The sequence below is a fragment of the Lutzomyia longipalpis genome, chromosome 4 (genome assembly GCF_024334085.1).
Source record: "Lutzomyia longipalpis isolate SR_M1_2022 chromosome 4, ASM2433408v1".
NCBI lineage: Eukaryota > Metazoa > Arthropoda > Insecta > Diptera > Psychodidae > Lutzomyia > Lutzomyia longipalpis.
Window position 1 is genome coordinate 3,546,080 of NC_074710.1, and position 16,852 is coordinate 3,562,931.

General features: G+C 32.9%; 5 protein-coding genes across 5 annotated transcripts in view; 3 read left to right on the forward strand and 2 right to left on the reverse strand.

Annotated features, from left to right (window-relative positions):
- LOC129795573 (F-box/LRR-repeat protein 16) overlaps positions 1-4,511 on the forward strand; it is a 28,620-nt gene extending 24,109 nt beyond the window's left edge. The window contains exon 7 of the mRNA XM_055836974.1: positions 577-4,511. Within this exon, the coding sequence (XP_055692949.1) occupies positions 577-725 (149 nt within the window). The 3' untranslated portion in view covers positions 726-4,511. The remainder of the gene's footprint in view (positions 1-576) is intronic.
- Positions 1-16,852, forward strand: part of LOC129795731 (40S ribosomal protein S10b-like) — a 575,051-nt gene that overhangs the window by 132,813 nt on the left and 425,386 nt on the right. The window lies entirely within an intron of this gene.
- Positions 4,437-5,345, reverse strand: LOC129795696 (DNA-directed RNA polymerase III subunit RPC8). The gene is made up of 2 exons (XM_055837165.1): positions 5,163-5,345; positions 4,437-5,090 (listed from the first exon to the last, which is right to left on the reverse strand). Exons 1-2 carry the CDS (start codon positions 5,271-5,273, stop codon positions 4,512-4,514), a joined length of 690 nt encoding a protein of 229 aa, XP_055693140.1. The 5' UTR covers positions 5,274-5,345; the 3' UTR covers positions 4,437-4,511.
- LOC129794436 (zinc finger protein 236-like) lies at positions 5,512-6,360 on the forward strand. Its single transcript, XM_055835188.1, has one exon. It carries the CDS (start codon positions 5,512-5,514, stop codon positions 6,358-6,360), a length of 849 nt encoding a protein of 282 aa, XP_055691163.1.
- On the reverse strand, positions 7,690-8,875 carry LOC129795705 (protein preli-like). Its single transcript, XM_055837177.1, has 2 exons — positions 8,642-8,875; positions 7,690-8,531 (listed from the first exon to the last, which is right to left on the reverse strand). Exons 1-2 carry the CDS (start codon positions 8,731-8,733, stop codon positions 7,985-7,987), a joined length of 639 nt encoding a protein of 212 aa, XP_055693152.1. The 5' UTR covers positions 8,734-8,875; the 3' UTR covers positions 7,690-7,984.

Below are 16,852 nucleotides of genomic sequence, written 5' to 3' on the forward strand. Positions count from 1 at the left end.
TTTCTTGTGCGTACAGTATAAAAAAAATTAAAAACTATCAAAGAAATTTCGTATTCTCCATTGAGATTGACTAAAAAAAAATGACGTCACAATTGAGATTTTTGTCTCTTTTCAAGCATGAATCATAAAGAGAGTTATCACAAGCTCTAAGCACTTGATGCTAAAGTATGATAGTCGTCAAAAATCATCTTCGAAGCCGTAGAATGCATGAATGATTGTTTTATGCATTGAAAATGGCAAAAAATCAGAATTATGACGTCATTGTTTACATTTTTGGCCAAATTTTCACTTTAGCCTAACTCAGCGATTTCTCAGTGAAAAATAAAAAGTTTCCTTGTAAGTTTCTCTTAGATTTTTATCCTCAACAAAAATTATGTCCTAATTGCTTCCGCAAATACGGTTTTATTCCCATAAAAAATGAATAAACTCCTTTAGAATATTTTTTCTTACAAAATAAAAATATTTAAATCGACGCTCCCGAAGATTATGAACCATACTTCTGTGTTAAAAGATAGGAATATGGTTCATAATCTTCGGGCACGTCGAAATGTATTTTCATGTAAATTTTCCCCTCAGGTTGCCCTCTGTTAACCTCAAGTGGACTCTCGAGTCTCATCCAATTGCGACATTTGCAGGAATTGGAGCTCACAAATTGCCCAGGAGCCTCACAGGAGCTCTTTGAGTACCTCCGTGAGCACCTACCTCGTTGTCTCATTATAGAGTAAATTGATATTAATTTGTAAAATTTTTAGGTGAATTCTTATAGGTAAAATTTGTATAAAATAGAACTTTAATTTAAGATTTAGACAAAAAAAAACATTAAAGTTAAGTGAACGCGCGCGCTAACGATTATTTCAAAAATGGAGGATAAATAATAAAAAAAAAACTTTCGGGAGTTCGAAGACAATGTAAAAGAGAGGAGAGCTATAGGATGTAGGCAGAGTTTTGTAGTATTTAAACATTTTCCATTAGAAAACTCAAAAGTAAAAGTAAAATAGAATTTTAGAGAAAGTCCTCTTGTGAGAAAATTTCATTTTATAAACACAAACTAAACCACATTTAGGAATATCAAATAATCAGGAGAGTTTAGTAGTTGACCTTTGCAAATATTTGTTGTGTATAAGAAAATGAGGAAAAGTCCAAATTAATTTATATAGAATGTTCTATAGCAAAAGCTCTCAAGGATGCACGTAGATTGTCGGAGAGTTTAACAAGTTTAGTTTCCAATTAAATGGCTACGATAACGAGGCAAATTATAAAGATGTATTTGGAAAGTTTTAGGAAGGAAAATTTCGGAAAATTTGCAAGTAAAATTGGATTTTATTAAGCCCCTCATATCGTTTTAAATTTTTCATTTCAGAATTTTATAAAATAAAATTTAATAATATTGGCAATATTTCTGGAATGATTAGAGATTGATAAACAATTGATTGAGCCAATAAATGCTCAATTATATTGAGTCATTTCAGCGGTTCTTCATGTGTCTAAAAACCGAAAGACCTCAAGGTAAAGTTGGAATAAAAAATTTATTGAGTCAATTAGACTGATCAATAATTGATCAAACATGGAGAAATCAAATGAGTCAGATCAAATGTCCCAATCAATTGATTATTTTTTTGACAGTGGATTGACCAATCTCAGGTCAAATCTAATTGCTCAATAATTGATCCTCTATGTGGACCTTTATTTGCATCCAATCCAAACTGATTCATATTAAGTCAATTTTATTTCAATCAATTTTCAATCACGAATTGATCAAATATTGACCAAATATTGATCTTCATTTTTTTTACAAATTGTTTGGTCAATTTATGCTCAATCATTGGTCAATCACACAATTTTCGTTCAAATATCGATCGATTACACAATTTTTGCTTGGCTGAGTCATTTTTTTTTAAATTTAACTCAACCATTGAAAAAGAAAAAAAGGATATTTTTAAAGACTTTTAAAGGAATACAATTATTCTATTTGAGATTGCGTGCAATATTGCGAGCTTTAGCTGTAGAAATAATCATATTAAGAAGACTGCCTCAATTAATGTTTTAACAGCTTCAATTTCCACACAAAAATATAATAAATTTCAACTGAATTAAGATAAAGCAAAAAATAGCCTATCCTGTCCATCCTTAGTGGAGAATCTTCTTCAAACCACTCCTTAGAAAAAAAATGAAGATCACATTGTAGAAAAAAAGCAAATTAATGTACTAATATTTCCCCTCCAACGTGTGAATAAATGTGAATTAAAAAAAGAACTTTAGTCAATTTTCAAGGCACCAATCCTTTCTTCTTTAGCACTCAACAATCCTCTCAAATAACCACCCACTTTTGAGCTCAACTTCACCACGTAAAGACACAAAAGTAATGGCGAAAACAATGTAGAAAGAAAGAAAAAAGGAAATTGTACAAAATGAGAAAAGTCTCTTTGCTGTGTAATTATTTAAAGGGAAAATAAAAGAAAATATTGGCTTACATGGAAAATATTTGTTGTGAGGGAGTTAAGAGAAGTAAAAAGTGAAATGATAATATTTGTACATTTATCACTTTGAGCACCTGCCCATGACTAGCAAAAAAAAAGAGAGAAATAGAACAAAAACCTACAAGAGAGTGGAAAATCACGCGAAGAATTGTGCAAAAATCCTGCAAAATTTATTATTAAAATGAAAGAAAATTCGCAGAGACAAATGCTCTTGCTAGGCTTTAGTAGAGTAAAACATTTTTGTAGGAGAAAAGTCGGAACAATAGATCGGAATGTGCTTAGTTTGTAAGGAAAAATTAATTAAAAAATAAAAGAAAAAAATCAAATTAAAAAATAAACATAATTATAAAATTCATTTTCCTTTTTCCCAGCCTCATCTGTGTTTCCATATTTCTTCTCAAAGACTGAAAGTGGAATAAAAATTAAACCGCGGGAGAGAGAAGAAATTTTTTTCGTGTCTAATATTCAGTATTATAGAGGAAAACAGATTTTTTTAAATGAAAAATTTTTGCAAAAAATGTCAAAATATTTATTGAAGAGAATATTTTGTAAATATTGTAAAAAAAAAGTATTTTGTTGAAAATGCACTCGGAAAAAAAAAACAGAATTAAACTAATTCTTTTCACAGTTGTGGTCAAAAAAACTTCCCTTTTAGAAAATTAATCAAAATAGTGATAATAAAAAAATTAATCCTTGGAGTATTTTGCTGACTAAAGTGGCCAAATCGACTTTTTTAATCGCCACAGAATTAAAATCTATTTAATATTTCGTGAGGAGAGTTTCATTACTACAATATCTTCGAAAGAAAACTTGAAAAAATATTCTCTTTTGAAAGAAAATGAAGGTCAAAATTTTAAGGTTAGAAACTTCGGTCCTCCAAGTGTTAAAGGAACTTTATGAAGCTCATAGGTTATCACTATAAGCTTTGGAATCAAATATGGAATCTTTATGTTATTTTTAACTTCATAAAATGCGTTTTTTTAATCATTAATTATTTTTAACAAAAATTTTAATTGAGGTTATGTTACATCGATATTAGCAGATGGGGAGAATTTTCTTTTATAGTAACATGGAAAAATTATTATGACTCTTTTGTTTATTCAGGTGTAAAAGTGAAATTCGTTTTACCACTTCTGAGTGTCCCTAATAAAAATAAAACTTGTCTCATAACCTCAAAAGTTTAAAAATTTTACAAAAATACAAAAAATACCAAAAGTATCAAAAACTTTTACTGCCAAAGGTGAAAAAGAACATTTTGAATAATACTCTGACGTTATATTTTAAATTATTGCCTTCAGTAGCTTTGGAAATTTTTGATTCTTACAACATTTGCATTTTTTAACGTTTCTTTTTGCTATGAAACGTAGGTTACTGGCCACAAAATTTATTTCGTATTGATGTTAAGTTATAATTTTCAAGGATTTTCAGGTTATTCCATTTTTTTCCCGTGAAAACAGACATAATCTGCATTTTACTAATCAATCTTAATGCAAAAAAAAAAACAGTTTGAACTGCTAAAATACGAATTTAATAAATCAGATAATTTCTTGCAAATTCTAACCTAGACTATTCTTTTTAAGCGTTAATTTTTTAAGCTATAAAATGGACAGAAGTTTTTTTTTTAGAGTTATTCAAAAAGTCAATAAAACCTCCTAAATTTAGTTGACTGAAAAGAAGAAAAACATAAAAAAATAAATCAATAATTCAATTGACAATATTCTCAAAAAAAAAAATCTCTAAATATTCAAGAGGACAATACTATTTCGCTTGACCATCACTGTACCAATCCAAAATAATTATTATAGAAGGGAATATTTTTTTGACCATCACTGTATTTTTTTTTTCAAATTAATTCCTGAATCTTTCTGAGTGCAATAAATAACAGCACGCGATTTGGAATTATGTTGTTCGTCAATTGTGTGGGAAGATTTTTTTTCGCGAAAGTAAAAGTCCCAAAAGTATGTTTAAAAAATTAAATATAATTGTAGCAATATAATTAAAAATAATGTAAATAAAACATGATAATAATGATGATCATGTATTTTCATTGTCCTGCGATTCCTCATCACCTTCGTCGTCCTCAGCGTTTGCATTGTCGTGTGCCCACCATGAGAGAAGACCCAATCCGGATTCATTGATGGCTCCAAAGATTTTGTACGGCGTCTTACTGACGTCTCCTGTTGATGAGGATGACATACTTGGGAGATTGTTCTTCTCCGCCGTCTGCCCACCCACTGGGGATGCTTCCTCGAAATTCTCTCCTGTCACGCGGAACTTGATATTCTCGCCAATATCCATGAAGAGATCATGCTTCCCACCATCCTCGAGGGGGTACTCCCACACCCACGCCTGTTCTGTCTCCTCAAAGCGCGATGGATGCTGCAGAACAGCTGGTGGGATGAGGATGTCATCGAAGAATCCCAGAGTAATATGCACCCCTTCGCGGCTACAGCTACGAATCTTCCCCGTGATGACTTCCCCAATAATTGGACGGAAGACTATATACCGGAAGATGACTTCGGTGTGCGATGCCCCATCCCCAGGGAGGATAATTGAATCCCCCAACGAAACAATATTCTGCAAAGCTATGCAGAGACCTACGTTGTAAAGGACCTACAAATAAATAAGGAATTAATGTTTTCTGTCTCGATGTTGTAATCACTTTGAAGACCAAAAGAGACTTACTTTGTTGGCTAGTTTCCTGTTTATTTCATCCTTGATTGCTTCTGGGAGCTTCAAATTAAATAGCTCCGGAGCTATTCGTACTGTATCCTTCAATTCCGAAAGGACAAACATGTTGGAAATTGTTGAAAACTAATTTATAAATGTACAAGCCGTACACGCGATTTGTTTGGAAAAATAAATAAACAAGTGAGGTTAAGTTGGGAAATAAGTAGGGTTAGGTTTTTCTAATTCTTCAGCGTTTGTGTTGTGTGTTTAGTAGGTCAGCTGGGTAAAAGTGACAGCCGCTCCACAAACTAAACAAACGAAACTCAAGAAAATTATTATTTGTAGGAAAATTAATGTAAAAAAAATGGAAAGAAATCCTCTGGAAATCAACGATGATGACGACATTGTCTTCATCCATTCAACAATCCCAACGAGATTTGAGACAAAGCTCAATCTAAATTTGGTATCCAGCGACAGTAGTAGTGCCAGTAGTAGCAGTGAAGATGAATCTTCCTCGGATTTTCCTGATAATCAGGATCCTGTTGGCTCGCCCTCATCGCAACATGGAGCAAATGATGATGCAGATATAACAGAAGAATGCACCGTGATGGAACCAAAGGTGGAACTATCGCAATCTCCAAGCCCTACTGCTGAATACACCGACGAGGAAGAGAAGCCAAAAATCCGCGTAAAGGTGAAAAAGGAAAAGGATGCCGCAGAAGAGGAGTCAATAGAAGCCACGGCGGAAGTGAAGGATGAGAAAACAGAACTACCGAAGAAGAGTAACCCGCTATCGGTGAAGATGCGAACGTACAACTCTGCCCGGAAGGAGAAGAATAATGTGATGAAGAGATCCGGACCCAATAAGTATCACTGTCAGTACTGCGCCAAGGGATGGATGCACCTCGAGACGCTGGAGAGGCACATGTCGAAGCAACATCAAGACATGCTAGCTGAGAATGGAAACACCTGCAAGCTGTGCAAGAGCAAGTTCCGGGATTCACAGCTACTAATGTGCCACATTAAGACGCACAATCAGCGCTTCAACTGTGCCGTCTGCGGGAGACGCTTCTCAACGCAGAAATTCCTGGATATTCACATCAATATGCACTTTCATGAGCAAGACTACCCCTGTGAGCTGTGTCACCTCGGCTTTAGCACATCTCCCGAACTGAAGGAACACTACAGCTGGCACGAAGCGGAAATTAATTAAATGTTGCAATTTATCAATTAAATTTTTTTTAAGCTGATGATGTTTTTTTGATCGGAGACAGTCAATTAACACTTGGAGGACCCAATATTTGGCACAACGCGGAGGATCAAATTGGTAATAACTACCAGCTGATAAAATATGCTCAATAATTAATTATTAATCAGTTTATTGATCAAGGATCGAAAGTTTCACTAATTCTCAATCTCCTTCAAGCATTCCTGCGCCTAATTACTAAATATTTAATTTAGAAAATCGTCACTGAAAAAAAATTGCGTAGAATCGATGCAAAATTGCCAATTCAAAGGACTTTTTTAGCTACAATTTTGCTTAATTTATTATTGCGCCTAAATAATCACAAACTTTGATTCTTAAAGTAACTTTTTAGTCACTTCCGGCAATAAAATTAGTCCATATTCATGATTTTCACACGGGAGAAGTGAACAAGAGCATTTCATTTGGGAAATATGGGGAAACATAACCTCAAACCATAGCTAAAATGTATGGGATTTTGACTGGTAGTTATTACCAATTTGATCCTCCGCGTTGGATTCTGACTTTGACCTCAATTATCTTCCAAAGAAAAGACTTTTCTCGAGATTTTCTTTCTGCTATCTGAAAGTAATTAAAATTCCCTACACATAGATGCTAAATTCATCGAGATAGGTCCAATAGATTTTATTCTGTGACGATTTTAAGGTTTCAATTGGTACCAATTACCAGTAAAGTCCTCCGAGTGTTAAAACGCACGTCTTGACGCTTTCAGAAACTTCCTAAATTGCTATAAAATTGACAAACAGCGCCTTCTTCATCTTCCGTAAACGTCAAACGTCTGGAGTGGTGAATTCCGAAAATTCCTTAGAGCAGTCCTTTAGATTTTTTTTAGGTTGTAAAATACCTGATAATGAGATACCATTGTCATAGCCAGGTACTACGATCCAGAACTTAGACCAACGAGCAACTGAGCCTGAACTGAGAGCAAGAAACCTTTAAGAGGAAATGATCTAAGACTGAAATCCTCGTACAAGCCCTACAGAGAGTACCAATACGACTACTCAAGCAAGGCTAATGACAAGATGTTTTGTTTTGCCCCTTTTCGAACGTTAAAAAGAGGTGAAATTGGATGAAGCTTCACACCCAAGTGGTGAAAATGAGAGTTGTGGGGAAAATAAAACGTTTTGGCGGTAAAACAAAATCCAACGTCTCTTTGGCACGTTGAGATTTTTTCCTTAAACAGAAATGTTAGGAAAATTCCTTTTGCGAAGGATAATTCAACTTTAAAAGAGGTAAAATACCTTCTGTCTGAGAATTTAATGATTAAAAGTCCTTTGATAAATTCATCTAATGTAAAGCATACTTTTATTGTTTCTAGCACTGAAGTTTATTCATATTGAAGATTTAAAGGTTTTTATCCCACCCCTGTAAGTTCCCCTAAAAGGATTAAAGTTTTATAGAGAGAGAAAAAACCTGATGGCAAATCCCTTCTTTTTTGGGATTTCCGTGCACCGTGGCGCATTTTGCAGCATCTAATGGGCAAATTGCGGAAGGTTTTCATTTTTTAAATTAGTTTTTTCGTGGTTTGTGGAATGAATGCGCCATCCGGAAGTGCTTCCATCCTGTTATCCTATCAGTTCTTAACTGAATATACCTGGTAGATGTGTTCAGCTTGGGCTTTCATGTGATCCGATGCCGTTCTAGCTGCTTCCTTGATTTTTTGCGCCTTCGTGGCGGGATGGAGGAGGTGTAAATCCTGATGGGCGGGATTTGGGAAGAGTGTGTGAAGGACCCAATTGAAGCCTGTTGACATTTTGGAGCAGTTCTTCTTGAAGCGCTCCAGCCCAAAGGCGGAGATGGCACGTGAAAAGCCAAAAACTTGCGAATCAATCCACGCTGAGCGATGCGCCACGGTGCTTCCGGGGGTATCTTTGGAACTACAGTACACCACCTTCTCCGTGACACTCATTATTTTGGTAAATGCAATATTACGCGTGTAGGTTACCAGCATTTGCTCACGCGGATCACACACAGACTCCTCCACGATCTTCACAGACTTTGCATTGTAGAAACGTTCACCCCACTTTGGGACGCGGTTCGTCTTGGACAGGAGGCGTTTGCTGTACAGCTTCCCATCGCGCACCTCGCGCTGCACTGTGTCCTCCGTCAGCACGTGGTTGCTGCAATGAACGAGGAGAAGTATTTAATGTAAAATCCCTTTTTAAGATCATCCTGCCAGGAGCAGGAGGGAGCAGAACGTCAAAACACCTGGAAGTTACGTAATTCTCACCTGTGTGGATTTGGGTACTTCTGCCAAAAGGCCAGAGCTACCTGTTCCCAGGCAAAGTTGAACGTTGTCTTCTCCTCGTAATACCTCACCATGACTCCGGGGCACTATTTGGGGGCGAAGTTCCTTCTAAATAATATCTATTTTGTAGGAAAAACACGGGGAATTTTACATAATCTGCGATTTGCAGCGCGATAACAAAACACGGCCCTATCTTCTTCTTCTTCTTCTTTTGCAGGGCCGGACGTCATTTCATGCCTTTTTGACTATACCTTTTGAAATTAGCGCCATAAATGTAGTTCCGAAAGTCAGCACTCTAGTAATTTTGGCACTATTTGCTCAAAAGAAAGTTCCCCCCGCATTAACTTCACGTAAAACCGCTGGAAACACTCAGAAAACCCCCCAGAACAGATGCAAGGGGCCCCCAAAAGAGTCCCCTATGGCAGGAGAAGCTGGAAGAGCGGATAAATTTTGATTTTTCCGTAGCCATAAAATTTTTCGGCGTAGTACTCCATAATTCCAGAGAATTTGATGTTTTTGAATTTCCAAAAACCGTTAAATTCATTGAAATCTGTTTTACCGGCTTTTACCTACTTAAAGGGGAAGTTTTCGCGGTTTTTTCAAAAGAAACAACAAGAAAAGGTTTCTTTTATTTTCTGTAAAAGAAGAAAACTGTATTTTCTGTACTTTAGTAAAAGAAGAAAAAAATAATTGTAATAATTTCTACTATATGTTATGTACTGTACTGTATGTTTTTTTGGACATTAATAAATGAAATCTATCTATCTATCTAAAATTATAGTTTTCATAATTAAAGAATTTTAGTGGTTGTGTGTTTACTGGAAACTGAAAGAAATAATATAACTAAATTAGCAACTAAAGTTTAGTTAATAGGGTATAAAACTTAATATTTCAAACCTTCTCTAAAAAACGGAACTTTTTAGTGAAGACAACTAAAGAGTGACGAGTCCAGGTTAAATGACTAAAATTTCGAGTAATAATTACTAAAAATTTTAGTAAAAGTTCATTTACTAAAAACTTTTTAGTAGCATTTTTCTAAAATTTGAATGACAGTGTAGAAAGATAAATACGATAAATACAAATAGGTACATTTTTTGGTTTTTGGTTTAAAGTTTTGCTGGAATTAAAAATCATATGAGAACTTTTTTTTAAGACGAGACACATAGCAAAGAAAATATTTTATACACAATCAAACTCATTTATTTAAAATTGTGTTAATTAAAATAATTCAGACATTGATTTTATAGGTGTGTACAGTTTTTATGCACAAGAAACAATACACATCCAAGCACAATTATTAAGAGTCCAAGCCCAAAACTGTAGTAATATATTAATGCTGTATTAGAGGTTTTCATTTTCCTTTTGGGTTTTCGTTCAAGAACCGTCTGATACTTATCATTGCATTTATTCCAAATGCACTCACTTACATTGCTGTCTCTTTTGGGGAAAATATTCGGTATGAAATCATTTACAAAAACACCAATTCTCAGAGAAAATCGTTCCAAGTAAGATGGAGCTTTTGATGAAGTTTCAACACGATGCTGATCAAATGTTGTGTCTTCAGCAACGATCCAACTGCCCAATTCGTGCATTTCCGGTGAGATTTGACGACATCCCCATATCAGCATTGGACTACCTTCAAGGGCTAAATAAAAATTTACATCAAACCAATAGTTTGAGCAGGAATTGTTGAGATATTCAATATAAAATTCCGAAAATTTGTCGTTTTTTAGTAGCACTTGTACACTATTGCATAGAAAATTACGTATTCTTGAATTACACTGAATATCGACGATTATTATAGTTAATGGATTTGCTTCATTGCAAGAAAGATAAAGAGTTATCAATCCTAAATCCTTGCATGGATTTTCATATAAATTAAAACTTTCATTGCTTGATGGGATGTGGTGGAGAATTTTAAATTTTTTTGCAGTCACACTTAAGCTTGTTTGTTCGCAAGGATTATCGCCTTGAGAAATGACTGGGGATGGACAGTTTCCTTTTAATTTTAACGCACTTTTTTCATTTAAAAATATTGCAAATATGTGAAGGATAATTATGAAGAAAGACTTTATGCTTTGAGCCATATTTTCCTTCTATCGACAATTCATTTACAAACTCTTCAGTATATACAGTAATGCTATTAGTGTAATTAAAGGTAATTTTTGTTGTTTATTGCTTAACAATTGACTGCTCAATCAAGGTTGCTTAATAAAGAAGGATTTTGAAAAATGAAAGAAAGGATTTTGTGATGATCTAAAAGTAAATTCATTTTATTCACAATTTAATACATTAACAAGTGAGTCATAATAAGAAAATTTATTGAAAGGATATTTATATCTATTAACCCTCTTGCGTCCATTGGGTCATGTGCTGAGTCCAACATGTAATAACAAAATTTAAATTAATTTACCAATTTTTCTTGTTTGAAAATACGTTTATTTTACACAGATGAAGCTAAAAAATGCTTTGTCTGTAGCAAGTCATTAGTCCTGAAAGAATCCTGAGAGTCCTTATTATACAGAGATCTGAATTATACAGAGAGTAACCACAAAATAATTCATGATAAAAAAAAACAAAAACATATTTTAATTTCATCATGTTTCATACTAATTTCAAATTATTAACTTTTTTTGCACCAGAATTAAACTAATTATAATCTTTTCATTACGAAACTCATTCTGTGAAGAAGAGATATCTCAGTCAAAATGATTTTTTGGCCTCTCTTATACATAAATTTAATGCATTTCTTTTGTTTTCTTTTTTATTAAAATAAAAATTTATTAATTCAAATTCGGGAAATTTTGAGAAATTTTAATGAAACTTTCTGGAGATCTTAGAAAGACTTAATAAACAAATCTGTCCTTGGCTAAATAACTAAGTTAGGTAATAAATGTTTTTAGGGCAATTTCACGGCTATGGATGATGTTGAAGACGGGAAAACTCGGAAAATCAGTCAAGATATAGAAAAATCATTTATTTTTTAAGCTTTTTAAGATTTTTAAGCTTTTTAAGCTTTATTAACGATTTTATTTGCCATCTTTTAGGTCTGTTAAATTACAAAAGTTTCAAATTACCTACAAATTTATTCATGAAAATCAAATATTCAAATCTCACAACAGCAAAAGTAATAGAGCTTTAGTAAAATTAAAAATCTCACAAGACACATTCATGTATACACAAAACAGAAATATTTTCCTCAGAACCAAAATCATTTTATTGAAAAAATCCTTATTCCAAAAATAGTTTTAGTGATATGTAAATTTTTTGTGCACAAGAAATAATATACAACCTAGAACAATTATAACGACACCCACGCCAAATATATAGTAAAACATTAATGATGTTGTATTTGAGGTTTTCATTACTTCTTTGTTTTCTTTTCTTTCAGGCATTCGTTCGATTTGTATTTGGTGCTTGTCATTGCATTTATTCCAATTGCATTCATTTTCATCGCTGTTTCTCATAGGGAAAATATTCGGTAAGAAATCATTCACAGAAACACGAATTCTCGAAGAAAAATGTCTCAAGTATGATCCAGCTTTTGATGACTCATCAGCACGATGTTGGTTAAACATTGATTCATTAGCAACGATCCAACCGCCCAATTCATGCATTTCCGGTGAGATTTGACGACATCCCCACATCAGCATTGGACTCCCTTCTTGGGCGAAATAAAAATTCAAATCAAACCAATAATTTGGGCAGGAGTCGTTCTGATAAGCAAAATCTATAGTCGTTGTTTTTTCATGCTTTAGTAGTAGTTGTACGCTATTACATTCCATATTGCGTATTTCTGAGTTACACTGAATATCGACAAATATTATAGAATATGTAGATGCTGGTTGGCAAGAAAGGTAAATCACTGTAGATCCTAAATCTTTGCATGGATTTTCATATAAATTAAAGCTCTCATTGCTCGCCGGGATGTGATAGAGAACTGTTAATGGTGTGGCAATCACATCTAAGTCTAATTCATCACATGGGCTATCGCTGTTAGAAAAGACTGGGATTGGACATTTTCCATCTAATTGTATTGCACAACTTTTATTCACAATTATTACAAAGAAATGGAGGATAACTATCAAGCACGACTTGTTACTTAGAGCCATTTTCTGCCTTCTGAGAAACATTCTAAAGGGAACTTCCATTTTATAAACCAGAGCTATTAATGTGATTAAAGGTAATTTCTGAGGAAGGTTACTTAATAAAAGACTTATAATTTGGTTTGAAAAAAAAAAAAAACCTAAACAATTTTGTTTTTTTTTTATTCCACCCTACCCCTTCACCCTAAGATCTTTGGGTCTACTAACCCATGTAGGACCACCAAAAAAATAACAATATTGTCTTAAAAAACATAAATAAAAGAAAATTTATAAAATAACCAATATCGGTAGGCCCCTAGTATTCCTGAATAGATTTTTTTAAAAACTTTTTTGATCCCCTAAAAGCTTTAAAATTAAGCTTTTAATTTAATGCTTTAATTTCCAAAATTTGTCCAATATTAACGTCAATTTAAAAAAAATCAAAAGGTATTTGGTAAATAAATAGAATATATTTTTTATTATTTAGTTAGGCATTTTTTAATATTGCCTTAGTTTTTCTGCTTGAAGAAAGAATATAAATCATTAAAAAATTATTAGACCGAACATAATTTTATATATTTCTTTTTTGTTTTTGAAATAGGAAAAAGTGTCCCTAAAACAATAAAAAATTAAATGTGTTTTAAGGGAAATAATAATTCAATTCTAAAAGACATAAAAAATGCAACAAATGTCCGAAATGGATTAAATTGTATAACTTATATCAAAGTTATTACAAATCTAGGTCTTAGAAATGAAGGTATACGAGAAACAATACATAAAATGTATTACAAAACACCATCAATGTAATCAAAAGAAACGTGAAACTTTTTAAAAGGATTGCATGTGCTGCAATCATACCTTTTATGTTGTAATTGCACAACCAGATATCATTTTAATAAATTACTTGAAATAAGAGTTATATCAAAGTGGGATACTCATACTCACCCAAAATAATCTAATAATCTAAATTTCTTTTTCAATATTTTAGTTAATTTTCCACAAATAAATAAAAACAAGAAAAAGGAACTTCTTCAACTTTTAGTGGTATCTTTCACCAATTCTTCCTCTGCTCATTTCGTAATATTTTCAAGAGTTTCACCAATTTTATGAAGATTTATCCCATTGAATCATGACTAAAAACAAACATAAAAGTCAAATAGATTTTTTTTAATTTCCGTTTCAAACATTTGAGGAAAAATCTTTAATATTCGGATTTTTTTTTCACTTTAAACACAACACATGCGACCAGTTTTTCGAATCTATGATCCTTTTATTTTATTGAAAACAATATTACCTCTCGAGGTCTTTTAGCACACTCAAATCTCTTCAGAAAGGAAAATTCAGTGGAAATTCTGTTTAGATGGTTTTCCATTTCTCTGGTTTATTTTTTTCTATACAAACCCGTTGCAGAATTTGTGTGGAAAATCAGATTTGAGTGCAGAATTGTGGTAGAAATGTGCAGAAAATGGTTCAGGGCCTGGAGAAATAATGCGGAAATACATGTGAAACGTGATTTTTCTCTTTGTTAATATTCTCCTCTTCCACCCGCATGCGTTTCGTATGTTTTTTACACATCTCTGAGTCTGAAATGGAATTATTTTAGTAAAATGGTATAAAAGTGGCTGTAAAGTGACTTTTTGCCTGAGAGCATTTTCTCATTATCAGCTTTTTGCTTGGTGCTTTTCCGACATTGTGTGGGGGGAAGGGAAAGTTTGTAAAAAAAAAGAGGAGAAAGATTTTCCACAATAGGAGGCTCATTTCTTAAAGTTTAATTTCTGTCTGAACGACATCGTTGTCAATATACTTTAAATTCTTAACTCAAATTTTCGGGAAAATTCGCAGAGCAAAAAAGAAGCTTTGGTGTGCTTTGAAAAAGCTCTCGATTTTTAGCAGTTAATTTTTTCTTTGCGATTTTCAACAAATTTTTGTGTAGTGGATGTTTCATGTTTATCGCGGTGGGTTCATTTTGAAAAGAGAAATGAGAGGAAAAGTACTTAAAAACCTGCATCAGCTTTATCTTGCAGAAAATTCAACGCGCGCTCTGTGAAATGCGGATTTTCCAGCGAGGAAAGGGCTTTTTGAAATAAACTTGAAGGAGGATCTCACAGAGAAATCTGCAACCATTTTATGGTGGAGCTTTTGACATGAAGTGCAAATGAACATCATTTTGTAAGCTATTTCGCAATGTTGTACATCGCGCATAAATATATATTATGTAATGTTATAATTTATATATTATATATGTATGTGTGTGAATATATATTATTTGTGCGCTACTCTGAATGAAATTGCAAAAATGTATCCTCTCGAGCAAATACCCTTTTCGTGGAACATGGCTGTGGGATTGCGGGAAAAGGGATATGAATGAGGGTGGATTTTTCTTGCATTTTCAGCTGAAAAGCGTCTCGGAAAGAGATAATTTGACGTGCGTGTTAATGCAAATGAGCTAAAAAGGGATGCAAAATGATATCGTTACGTAGTTGCGGGGTGAATATTCCATGATTCTTCCCACCGTCACTCTTAACAACCACCCTCTAGTGCACATTTATTTATCTCTCCTATTGCATTTTATCTTCGTACATTTCAATCATAATATTTTGCTTTATAATTTGTGCACTGAAGCACCCACATACAGGGATGCAAAAAGAATTGCATCAAAACATCATCATTCAAGGATTTGTATAACGGAGGTTGTTACCATATTGAGAACTTTGGGGTTCTTTTCAGTTTCATCTGTGATATCTTTTTTTTTCTATTTAATCAAAAGGAGAAATAAAAATGTTTTTCCTGAAATTCAACTCAAAGATTCCATTGAGAAAATAAACCAAATGAAAAACAAAACGAATTTTTTGTTTAATTTTCTGTATAATTATTTTTATGGAGAGATTGAAAAGATCTGTGATTCCCCTCTAGAATACAAAACAAAAAATCTGGCGAAGAGGCTAGTAGAACCTGCGATAGGATGCAGAAGAAGCGAAGTTAAATCTGCGTTAAAAATAGCATAGAAGCCTCCCTCACCTTGATAGCGAAAAATGTCCAATAAAAATGATTTTTATTTAATCAAGATCAAAGCTCCAAAAGTTTAGTCTGAAATCTTTTAAGATAATGTTTTGAGGTTTTTTTTTTAAAGTTATGTAATAGTAAAAGTAGATTAAAAATAATCATTCAAAAGTTGAAAATGGGCAGGCGGATGGGAAAATGGGTAAAGAAACTTACTACATAAATTATTTTAACGACTGTTGTATTCAATTTGGTAGATTTCAATATTTTTTTGTTGCAATTCAACGTGTAATGATCGTTTTCTCTTAACATCTAATAAAAAGGATTATATGGAAATGTTTAATTGTTGACGTAGCCCTTTCAAGCCTAAACAAATTGAATGTTTTCATTTTATTTTATTGTCTCTTTCTATTTTTCTCTAATATATTTTTTTTAAATCGAAAGTTCTCAAAATTATCCATCACAGTTCTTCCAAGAAAAAAAAAACTACTAGATTTTTCCGATTTTAAAAATGTTAAAATGTTAACGGATGACTATTTTTCTAACGTTTGACACTTTTTTTTTAGTATCATTGACTTTTTTTCCATTTGACATTTCTTGTTTTTGACATCTTTTTGACATTGACTTTTCTTTAGATTATTTCCCCTCTTCACTCTTTTCTCTTTTTCATATTTTAACTCTCTCTTCTACTCTCTCGCCTATTTGTGGATCCGTAATCTGTGGGTAGCTTAGATTTAGGGGTACTCATTCTATGAGCAGGTTAACATTCGTTTAACAGTAAGTCAGGGGGCAACATGAGCATAAATAAATGCTACAGAATCCATCCCCCTATACTCAAAATACTTTTAAACTTTTAAAAATTCATCAATAAAAATATTAAGTTCTGTTTAAATTTTAATACCACTCTTTTATTTTTTAATACATTAACCAACATTTCGCTTCAAAAGCAAATTTATTGTGGTCACATTGATTTTCCTTCATTTTCTGTATGAATAACTTATTGGCAGTTACGTTAATGGAACATGGCAGAAGAGTGGTTTTTTTTTATACATTTATACACCAATTCCACCAAATGCATAGATAAACTGACAAAAAAACTCTGTACTTT

Coding starts and splice junctions, on each gene's coding strand:
- LOC129794436 (XM_055835188.1), top strand. CDS start 5,512: ATGGAAAGAAATCCTCTGGAAATCAACGATGATGACGACATTGTCTTC.
- LOC129795696 (XM_055837165.1), bottom strand. CDS start 5,273: ATGTTTGTCCTTTCGGAATTGAAGGATACAGTACGAATAGCTCCGGAG. Junction 5,091..5,162: donor ACAGGAAACTAGCCAACAAA/GTAAGTCTCTTT, acceptor ATTTATTTGTAG/GTCCTTTACAACGTAGGTCT.
- LOC129795705 (XM_055837177.1), bottom strand. CDS start 8,733: ATGGTGAGGTATTACGAGGAGAAGACAACGTTCAACTTTGCCTGGGAA. Junction 8,532..8,641: donor AAGTACCCAAATCCACACAG/GTGAGAATTACG, acceptor CGTTCATTGCAG/CAACCACGTGCTGACGGAGG.